The sequence below is a fragment of the Narcine bancroftii genome, chromosome 5 (assembly GCF_036971445.1).
Source record: "Narcine bancroftii isolate sNarBan1 chromosome 5, sNarBan1.hap1, whole genome shotgun sequence".
NCBI lineage: Eukaryota > Metazoa > Chordata > Chondrichthyes > Torpediniformes > Narcinidae > Narcine > Narcine bancroftii.
The window spans coordinates 207106708-207118767 of NC_091473.1; the positions used below are offsets into that span (position 1 = coordinate 207106708).

A 12060-nucleotide genomic window follows, 5' to 3' on the forward strand; every position below is an offset into this window, starting at 1 on the left:
AGAGGATGAAATACACATGGGATTGAGAGATACAGGACATAAATATAAAAAATCAGTGTTTGTCTGTATGATTACCTTACAAAGCCAACATTAGATTGCCAAGGAATAGATTGCAAGAGGGTTAAGCACTGACTAAATTATAGAAGCAGAATGTTTAATATTTTGAAATGGAACCAGACTGACTGTAAAACCCACTAAGAGCAAACATTCCCAAGTTCATTGGTTTTCATCAGATATTGCATGAGTGGAACTCCGTGCTTATATTCCGAGGAAGTACATGATTGTGGGAAGCAATCAATGTTGACATTTAAATAAATAATGTGTACAAGGTGAATATAAACTATGCTCACAATATATCAAACAAAATCACTCAATAGATGGTAGCATTGTTTTATTTTTTTAATATATATGTAATTACAATGATGCAGAGGGTGCGGCCACTAGGCGAGTTCTTGTGAGGGGATCATTTGCAGTGTGAACGCTGCCGGGACCAACAAATTAGTGCTTGGAAGCGGCACCAGATTTATTGTTAATCCTGGTAAGTTATTGAAAGTTCAAACGAATTTTTTAAGAAATGTCTAAATTCTTATCAACGTGCAATGCTGTGGGTAATGGACGTTACAGGTTTTCTGCTACATTTTCAATAGCATTCGTCCTACTGAGAAGTAAAAATAGCTGAAATCTCCCGGAAATTATTCAACAATCAATTCCATGGTGAAGCTTTTAATTAATTAATTAATTCTTCCCAATGAACGTTTGTGAATGGTGGCAGATTTGAAAGAGGTCTGAGGGGCATATTTTTTACGCAAATGATGTTTGAACACTGAAATCTACTACCTGTGGGTTGACCGCAGCATAGAGTCCATCCGCATTCACAACATAAATTGGCAAAGCCCAACAATTCATAATTTTACTCATTTATTTTCCAAACATCCTATGTTTGGACGGTGGAGGTAATTTACAGACTCCAATCTTTTACCGGGGGTAGGGGAGTAATCTACCTGGTAAGGCAGTAGGAGCTGCTTTCCCAGAACATTATAGCCTGTGCTAGCAATTTAATCGTCAAAACAGAGAAGGCTGTGGACTAAGTCGTGGAAATTGTATTACGTAGATAGGTATCCTATGGGAAGCAGGACGGTGGTGGGCCTCAGGGGCCACACGAGTCCGTGATGAAATAACACATGTTGAACTTGGTGCCAGGTAAGAGTGTTTCTGGACTACTAATGCAATACCATGTGAATAACATCGATCCACTAGTATTTGGAACGGAACCAAATTACAGGTGGAACCTCGTAAGTCTGATTTATTATGTATTTTTGTATAGTACATCTCCAAATGCGGTTCTATCTTTCTCTTTCGGGTTGCTATCATTAAGACCTAATTTTAGACATTCAGACGAATTGGGTGCAAGAAGGAAATCCCGTAAAGTTTGTTCAGATGGAAAGTGAGGGAGGTGGCAAAACAAGGTATCGGAAGGTGCTTGTATTCAAACCAGTACATAAATGTGTTGAAGAAACTCAGTATCCATAAAACGCAACAAGGTTTCTTTTGAAGAAAGAATTTTGAGGACGGGTTCAGGCCTGAAAAGTCGACTTCATTTTGCTCTCTATGGATACTGCACGACCAAATAACTTTGTCCAGCACTCATGTGTACCGCAAGGGAGGAATGGTCAGTTTGAGCATATCTGACAGCTTGAGATCCGAGGGGTAATCAAATAAATGAGAGACTGCAGACATCAGGCGATTAGCATTATTAGCATCATTCACTTGAGGATTTTTCTCACATTGCCACTGAAATTCGCCAAAGACCTGCCCGCATCTCCTACCCAATTCTGAGAAATCTTCCTAGACCTGAAACGTTAACTCGTTGGTTTTCAAACTGCCTCCCCCCAAACTCAAATTCCTCCTTCAGCTATCCCTGTCCCATGAGTGCTCTGTTATTGATAAGGTATGGCTTAAGGTGGTATGTGGGTGGAAAGAAAGGGGTTTGAAAACCACTGTTTTAATCATACCTAATTGACTTGTAATGTGCACGGTTTCACAACACCAAAGGAAATGAGCCAGTAACAATTTTTCTCAAGCAAAACTATTTCATTAATAATTGGGTCTAGAGCAGTGGTTCTCAGCCTTTATTTCACACTCACATCCCGCCTTAAGTAATCTCTTACCAATCACTGAGCACTTACTTCATAGGGATTGATTAAGATGGAATATGAGTTTAGGGGGCAGATTGAAAACCACTGCGTTTCTGATTCTATCTCCACACATGTTGTCCGGACTGAGTGTTTCTAGAATACTGTTTTTCAGTAGAAATGTTTGCATGTTGAGAAGGATGTGAAGTTTGAGGGAGAGCGGAAGGGAGATATGTCTCCCCACAAGATGGGATGGGCCACTTCTTCACCACGGATTTTTCACTGTAATCTATTCGCCCAATATCCCCAACAATTCCCAATCCTTCCTTGAGTGGGGAACGTTTACAGTGGAAGACTGACCTAGAAACCCACACATTCTTGAGATGTGATAGATGCTGGGAGCACCCGGAGAACTTATGTGACAGAGGAGGTAAATAATAGAGCAGTGTTTCCCAACCTTTTTCTTTCCACTCACATACCGCTTTAAGTATTCCCTATGCTATAAGTACTTTGTGATTAGTAAGTGATTACTTAGGATGGTTATATGGGTGGAAAGGAACAGTTTGAAAACCACTGCTTTAATCGTACATTTGACTCGTTATGTGCACGGTTTCATAACTCCAAAGGAAATGGACCAATGACTATTTTTATCAATCAAAATATTTCAATTACAAGTGAATCTAGATCAATGATTCTCAAACTTCCCTCACTTAAAAAATCCCTTACTAATCACAAAGCACTTATGGCATAGGGTTTACTCGAAGTGGCATGTAAGTGGATGGAAAAGGGTCTAAGGTATGCTCATCAGTTGTACCCCTGTGCGTTGCTCTGTAAAAAGCCTCAATTAGATCATATTTATACCTCGATCCAGGCTAAAGATGAGTCTGGAAAAATTGGATTTATGGACATCAAAATGCACTTTTTGCGGATGCATAGCAGGTCGTTGTCAATAATGCCAAATTGTAAAGATTAATAGCAAATAAGGGGATGGTTTGTGACCTCTCTGGAGACTTCGACGCAAGGTGTAACATGATGGTAAAATTGCTCAAACTTAAAGAAGCGATCAAAACCCCTAGTTATTAAAATAAGGTGGCAAATAGTAATTATCTCCGAAGTTTATTTACCAAGTACAGGACTCAGAGGAAGTCTCCCTGTCCAGAGATTGGTTTGTAGAATTAACACATTTCGACATTAAATACTTTTGTTAGACGTTTACAGAATCGTTGATGATGATGTTATTGCAGGAAAGAGAAAGATAGAAATCAGGTGAAAGTCGCAGGGAAGCTGGAGTAGGAATGAATGGGGGACACTGGTAGTGTGAGGTCCAAGACATAATTAAACTGCTGGAAACGCTCTGACATCCGGCGCATGGCACCATCTTCATTTCTCCTGTGCATCCCTCCCAAACCACCCCTGAAACTTGCATTTTATCTTTCCGTCTTTGGAATAAATTTCAATTTGAGATGTTAACCGATTTTCTCTGACCAGCTGGGTGTTTCCAGAATTCTGTTTTTTTCCTTGTGATTTGTTTATGTTAGGAAAGATGTGAGATTCCAGAGAGGAAACAAAGGGGATTTGTTCCCTTATGATATAGAAGGAGCAGCCAGATTCACCACCTGATATAATCTGTAACTCATAGCACCAGCAACTCCATCTCCCACCTTCACTGGCAACAGTTTACAGTCAACAACTAACCTCGCAACCCGCACATCATTCGGATGTGGACTCACATATGATCCCACATGACTTTGAGTGGACTATGCGAGTACGTGACTCCCAACATAAAAAGTAGTGGGATTTTTTTTCACCCTTGCTTTTCACTGGGAATCAAAGTTACAGGAATAACTCTTAGACAAATCACAATGAAATAGAAACGTGGTCAATGATTACATTCGAAGCGCATACATAAATAATATTCCTATTGTTTGGGTTAGTCTTTGAGCTGGGGTCAAGGGAAAATTATTGAATCTAGATAGTAAAATGAGAAAAGATTGAAGAAATATTTAGATTCAATTGGCATTGTGGTTCAGAACCAAATGTGGCCATTGTTAAATCCAAGAAGTGTATTTGTAAGGGAGTCGATCACTGTGTGAATTCTGGAGCCAATTGGAGATTAATATTTGGAACCGGGACTCGACTGATTATCCAACCAAGTAAGTGTTAGGAAAGTCTTTAAATTTTGCTGCTCTTAATTCTAAATGCTAGATTTTGGCGAATGCCATGGGATGTTATTCCAATCGACTAAATTGGAGAACAGAGCTTCTTACTTAACACGCAATTTCCATGTAATTCAGATAATAGGACTTCTCCCCACTTTCACAATTGGTCTCAAGTTTTTCTATTCCTAAACCACCTGTTCCATGGGTTAAACAAACCTATAGACAAACATAAATACAGATGAAAGAAATATTAATGTGTTATACAGAAAATGAAATGCACGTGAGATTGAGAGATGCATGACATAAATATGATAATGGGTATGATTACCTCCCAAACCCAACCTTAGATTGCCAGGGAATAGCTTGAAAGGGGGGTTGAGCACTGAATAAATTTTATAAAAGCAGAATATTTAATATTTGGAAATGTAACCAAACTGTCTGCAGAACACAGTAAATGCAGATGTTCCCAAATTCATTGGTTTTCATTGGATATTGCAAGAGTGTGTGAAAGAGTGGAACTCCGTGCTTTTATTCCTAGGAAGTACATGATTGTGGGAAGCAGTCAACATTGAAATTTGAATAAATAATGTGTACAAGCTGAACATAAACTAGTCTCTCAATTTATCAAACAAAATCACTCAATGAATGGTAGCATTGATTCATTTTTAAAAAATCATATGTAATTACAAAAATGCAGAGGGTGCAAACACTAGACGAGTTCTTGTGAGGGGATCATTTGCTGTGTGAATGCTGGTGGGACTGGCAAATTAGTATTTGGAAGTGGAAGCAGACTTCTTGTTAATCCAGGTAAGTTATTGAAGTTTCAAACAAAGTTTTCAAGCAAATGCTAAATTCTTATCAACGTGACATGCTGTGGGTAATGGACGTTACAGGTTTTCCGCTGCATTTTCAGTAGCATTGGTCCTACTCAGAAGTGAAAACAACTGAAGTCTCGCGGATCTGATTCACCAATCAATTCTATGGTGAACCTTTAAATGAAATAATTTGCTCTTCATAACATATTTATGTGAATCGTGACAGATTTAACAGATATCTGAGGGGAGTCTCTTTTACGCAAATGATGTTTGGCCCCTGAAACATACCTCCTGTGGGTTAATCGTGACAGAGATTCTATCCTCATTCACAACATGAATTGGCAAACCCCCACAACTCATATCTTCACTCATCCTACAGAAGTGCCATTTATTTTCCAAACATCCTATAGCTACACGCTAGAGGCAATTTACGGACTCTTTTACGTAGGGTGTAGGGGTTGGGGGTAATCTACCTGGTAAAGCGGTATAAGCTGCTTTCCCAGAACATATATAACATGCCTTGGCTAGCATTTCAATCGTCAAGGCAGAGAAGGCTATGGACTCAGTGTTGAAAATTGTATTATGTAGATAGTTATCCTATGAGGAGCAGGACGGTGTTGGGCCTGAGTGACCACATGTGTCTGTGATACAGTAACGCAGGTGCATTTGGGGCCAGTTAAGGGGGTTTCTGCACTACTATGCAATACTGTGTGAATAGCATTGATGCCCTAGTATTTGGAACTGGAACCAAATTACGGTTGGAACCTCGTAAGTCCGATTAATTATGTATTTTTCAATAGCACATCCTTAAATGATGTTCCATCTTTCTCTATCGGGTCGTTATCATTAAAGCCTAATTATAGACATTCGGACGAAATGGTGTCAAGAAAGAAATCCCGGTACAATTACTGAGATAGAAAGGGAGGGAGGGTGGATAAACAAGATGTCTGAAGGTGCTCGGTATCCAGAGAACGCAAAAGGTTTTCCTTTTGAAGGAATTCTGAGGACGAGTTCAGGCTTGAAACGCCGATTTCCTTTTGCTTTCTCTGGATGCTGCGCGACCCGATGGGTTTCCCTAGCATGTATGTGTACGACAAGGGAGGAGAGGTCAGTTTGAGCATATCTGGAAGCATGAGATCCAAGAGGTAATCAAATAAATGATGGAACGCAGACGTCTGGCGAATAGTATCATCTTCTCATTCACCTGAGGTTTCCTCTCACATTGCCACTGAAACTCGTCAACACCTGACCCATTCTCCTACCTAATTCTGATAAGTCTTCCTAGACCTGAAACGTTAACTCCCTCCAAACTCACATTCCACTTTAAGCAATCCCTGTATCATAAGTGCTATGTGATTAATAAGGGATTGCTTAAGGTGGTATGTGGGTGGAAAGAAAGGGGTTTGAAAACCACTGTTTTAATCATACCCAATTTACTCCTTGTGTGCACGATTTCATAACTCCAAAGGAAATGAACGAGTAACAATTTTTCTCAAGCAAAAATATTTCATTAACAATTGGGCCAAGACAAGTGGTTCTCAACCTTTTGTTCACACTCACACAACACCAAAGGTAATCACTTACTTACGTCATAGGGATTGCTTAAAGTGGAATGTGAGTTTAAGGGAGAGTTTGACAACTATCTCCACACATGTTGTCCGGACTGCTGACTGCTTCCAGAATACTGTTTATAAGTAGAAATGTTTGTAGGTTGAGAAGGATGTGAAGTTTGAGGGAGAGCGGAAGGGAGATATGTCTCCCCACAAGATGAGATGGGCCACTTCTTCACCACGGATTTTTCACTGTAATCTATTCGCCCAATATCCCCAACAATTCCCAATCCTTCCTTGAGTGGGGAACGTTTACAGTGGAAGACTGACCTAGAAACCCACACATTCTTGAGATGTGATAGATGCTGGGAGCACCCGGAGAACTTATGTGACAGAGGAGGTAAATAATAGAGCAGTGTTTCCCAACCTTTTTCTTTCCACTCACATACCGCTTTAAGTATTCCCTATGCTATAAGTACTTTGTGATTAGTAAGTGATTACTTAGGATAGTTATATGGGTGGAAAGGAACAGTTTGAAAACCACTGCTTTAATCGTACAATTGACTCGTTATGTGCACGGTTTTATAACTCCAAAGGAAATGGACCAATGACAATTTTTATCAATCAAACTATTTCAATTACAATTGGATCAAGAGCAGTGATTCTCAAACTTTCCTTACTTTAGCAATCCATTACTAAACACAAAGCACTTATCGCAGATGGTTTACTTAAAGTGGCATGAGAATGAATACAAAAAGTTTCAGAACCACTGGTCGAACGCATGCTCATCAGTTTTGTACCCCTGTGCGTTGCTCTGTAATTAGCCTCAATTAGATCATGTTTAGACCTCGATCCAGGCAAAAGATGAGTGTGGAAAAATTGGATTTATGGACATCAAAATACACTTTTGCAAATACATAGCAGGTCATTGACATTAATACCAAATTATAAAGATTAACACCGATTAAGGGGATGGTTTGTGACCTCTCTGGAGACTTCGATACAAGATTTGAAATGATGGCAAAATTACCCAAACTTAAAGACTCGTTCAAAACCCTTAGATATTAAAATAAGGTGGTAAATAGTCATTAACTCCGCGGATAATTTACCCAGTACAAGATTCAGAGGAAGCCTCCCTACCCAGAGATTGGTTTGTAGAATTTATACTTTTCGACATTAAATACTTTTGTTAGACGTTTACAGAATTGTTGATGATGATGTTATTGCAGGAAAGAGAAAGGGAGAAATTAGGGGAAAGTCGAAGGGAAGATCGAGTATGAATGACTGGTCACACTGGTAGTGCGAGATCCAAAACATGATCATAAAATTCTGGTACCTTTCTGACATCCGGCGCATGGCGCCATCTTCTTTCCTCCTGCGCATCTCTCCCACACCACCCCTGAAATTCGCAGGAAACCTGTATTTTTTATTTCCTTCTTTGGAATAAATTTCAATATGAGGTCTTAACCGATTTTCTCTGGCCAGCTGGGTGTTTCCACAGTTCTGTTTTTCCGTGGGATTTATTTATAAGTTAGGAAAGATGTGAGGTTCCAGAGTGGGCACTAAAGGGAATTATTGCCTTATGACACAGAAGAGGGTCTGTCAGCTACCGACACTCCACCCGCTTCTGGATTCACCCAATGATATGATCTATAACTCATTCTTCGCATATCACCAGCAACACCATCTCCTGCCTTCACTGGCAACAGTTTACAATCACCAATTAACCTCGCGTTCACACATCATTCAGATGAGGGAAGCGACGAGAACACCCATAGGAGCCCATATGACATTGGGGGAAATAAACAAATATGTGACGGCCAACAAAAAATGGAGATTATTTGTTCACCCATGAATTTACCTGGGAATCAAAGTTACAGGAAGAATTCTTTGACGAACATAATCACATAGAAAAGTGTTCAATGATTACCTCTGCAGCAATTAAATAAATAATCTTTCTGTTGTTTCTTTTTTTTAAAGAAGGAATGTTGTTTGACAATTAAGTGCCAGAATTGGTCAGAATTTGAGATGGGGTCAAGGGAAAACGATTGAAATATAGAGAATAAAATGAAAAATGTTAGAAGAAAATTTAGATTTAATTGGCATTGCGGTTCAGAGCCAAATGTGGCCATTGTTAAATCTGAGAGGTCTATTTGTAAGGGTGTCGGGCACTGTGTGAATTCTGGATCCAATTGGGAATTCATATTTGGAACCGGGACTCGACTAATTATCCAATCAAGTAAGTGTTGTAAAAGACTTTCAATTTTGCAGCTCATAATTCTAAATGCTAGTATTTAGCGAATGGCATGACATGTTCTGCCTGTTTACTAAATAGGAGAACAGAACATCTTACTTAACACGCAATCTCCGTAAAATTCATATAATGGGAATTGTCCCCACTTTCACATTGGTCTCAATTTTTTTTCTAGTGCTGAACCATCTGTTGCGCAAGTTCAACAAAGTGATAGACCAACATAAATACAGTTGAAAGAAAGATTAATGTATTATACAGAGGATGGAATGCACATGAGATTGAGAAACATATTACATAAATTTGAAAAATTAGTTTCTGTCTGTATGATAACTTCACAAAGCCAACGTTAAATTGCTGGGGAGTAGATTACAAGAGGTTTGCACACTGAATAAATTATAGAAGCATATGGAAATGGAACCAGACTGACTGCAGAACCCAGTAAGTGCGGACGTTCCCAAATACGATGGTTTTCATCGGATATTGCAAGAATATGTGAAGGAGTGTAACTCTGTGCCTATATTTCGAGGACGTACATGATTGTGGGAAGCACTCATCATTGTCATTTGAATGAATAATGTCTACAAGGTGAACATAAACTATTCTCACAATTTATCAAACAATATCACTCAATGGATGGTAGTATTGCTTTCATTTTAAAATAAATACATAATTACAAAAATGCAGAGGGTTTGGACATTAAACGAGTTCTTTTGAGGGGACCATTTGCTTTGTGAATGATGGAAGTATCAGTAAATTAGTCTTTGGAAACGGCACTAACTTATTGTTAGTCCTGGTAATTTGTTGAAAGTTCAAACGAAGTTTTAAAGCAAATACTAAATTCTTAGCATCGTGGGTAATGGACGTAATTAAGTCTCCCAGAACTGATTCACCAATCAAATCCATGGTGAACTGTTAAATAAAATAATTCACTCTTCATAACGAACATATGTGAATGGTGACGGATTTAGAAGAGATCTGATAGGTATCTCTTTTACCCTAATTATGTCCATCCGCATTCAAAACATGAATTGCCAATTCATAATTTCACTCATCCTACAGAAGTCCCATTTATTTTCCAAACATTTTATTTTCTACGACTCAGCTAAAAACTAGAGGTATTAACGGACTTGTTTAACCCGGAGGGGAGAGGTTTTAATCCACCTGGTAAGGCGATGGGAGCTGATTCATCAAAACATTTACCAAGTGCCTTGGATAACACTTGAATCGCCAAGGCTGAGAAAGCTATGGACTCAGAGCTGGAAATTGTATTACCGTAGATAGGAATACCGATGGGAAGCAGGACGGTGTTGGGCTTGAGGGACCATACGACTCCGCGATGCAATAACACATGTTGAATTTGGGGCCAGGTAAGGGGGTTTCTGCACTACTATGCAATACTGTGTGAATAACCTTGATACGTTAGTATTTGGAACTGGAACCAAATTGCAGGTGAAACCTCGTAAGTCCGATTTATATATATCTTTCTATAGTACATATCTAAAGTTGTTCTATCTTTCGCTATCGAGTTGCTAGCATTAAAGCCTAAATTTAGAAATTCGGACGAATTGGGAGAAAGAGAGAAATCCCGTTAGAGTTGCTGAGAGGTAAAGTGAGGGAGCTAAAGTGGCTAAACAAGATGTCTGAAGGTGCTGGTATCCAGTCCAGTACATAATCGTGTTAAGGAAACTCAGCAGGTCATTCAATATCCAGAGAACGGAGAAGGCTTTCCTTTTGATGAAGGATTTTGAAGAAGGGCTCAGGTCTGAAACGTCGCCTTCCTTTTGCTTTCTATGGTTGCCGCGATACCCAATGGGTTTCCCTAGCACTTATGTGTATGACAAGGGAGTAAAGGTCAGTTTGAGCGTATCTGGCAGCATGCGAACTGAGAGGTAATCAAATAAATGATGGAACGCAGACGTCTGGCGAATAGCATCATCTTCTCATTCACCTGAGGATTCTTCTCACATTGCCACTGAAACTCGCCGAATACCTGACCTATTCTCCTATCTAATTCTGAGAGGTCTTCCTAGACCTGAAACGTTAACTCCGAGGTTTTCAAACTGCCTCCCCCAAACTCAAATTCCACCTGAAGCAATCCCTGTGCTATAAGTGCTCTGTGATTAATAAGGGATTGCTTAAGGTTGTATGAGAGTGGAAGGAAAAGGGTTCGAAAAACACTGTTTTAATCATACCTAATTGACTTCTTGTGTGCACGGTTTCATAACTCCAAAAGAAATGAGTCAGTAACAATTTTTATCAAGCAAAAATATTTCATTAACAATTGGGCGAAGACAAGTGGTTCTCAACCTTTTGTTCACACTCACACATCACCTTACGTAATCCCTCACCAATCACAGAGCACTTGTGTCGTAGGGATTGATTAAGGTGGAATGTGAGTTTAGGGGGCAGTTTGAAAACCATTGAGTTAACTGATTCTATCTTCATACATTTTGTCCGGCCTGCTGATTGTTTCCAGAATACTGTTTTTCAGTGGAAATATTTGCAGGTTGAGAAGGATGTGAAGATTTGAGGGAGAGCGGGAGGGAGATATCTCTCCCCACAAGATGGAATGGGTCATCTCTTCACCACGAATTTTCTCAATATAATCCATTTTCCCAATATCCCCAACATTCCAAATCCTGCCTTTAGTGGAGAACGTTTACAGTGGCAAACTGACCCAGTGGCCCTCACATCCATGAGATGTTATAGATGCTGGGAGCACCCGGTGAACCCATGTGACAGAGGGGGTGAATAATAGAGCAGTGGCTTTTATCCTTTTTCTTCCTACTCACAAACCACTTTAAGTATTCCCTATGCCATAGGGACTTTAAGATTTGTAAAGGATTGGTTAAGGATGGTTGTGTGGGTGGAAAGAAAAAGGTTGAAAGCCACTATTTTAATCGTACTTAATTGACTCGTTATGTGCATGGTTTCATAACTCCAAAGGAAATAGCCCAATGACAATTTTTATCAAGCAAAATATTTCAGTAACAATTGGGTCCAGAGCAGTGATTCTCAACCTTTTGACTCACATATCACCTTAATCACAGAGCACCGATGGCATAGGGATTACTTAAAATGGTATGTGAGTGGAAAGAAAAAGGTTGAGATCCACTGTAATAGAGCAAGTGACGGCGAGTCCCAGGCAAA

General features: G+C 39.5%; 1 protein-coding gene across 14 annotated transcripts in view; it reads left to right on the forward strand.

The window, feature by feature from the left end:
* The window catches only part of LOC138764641 (M1-specific T cell receptor alpha chain-like), an 814651-nt gene that overhangs the window by 786166 nt on the left and 16425 nt on the right, over positions 1–12060 (forward strand). The window contains exon 1 of one of the 14 annotated variants that reach the window (XM_069940836.1): positions 1036–1200. The exons of the other annotated variants lie outside the window; for them this stretch is intronic. Coding sequence (XP_069796937.1) covers positions 1182–1200 — 19 coding nt within the window. The 5' untranslated portion in view covers positions 1036–1181. Of the gene's footprint in view, positions 1–1035; positions 1201–12060 lie in introns of those variants that run through there. 14 annotated transcript variants of the gene reach the window in all.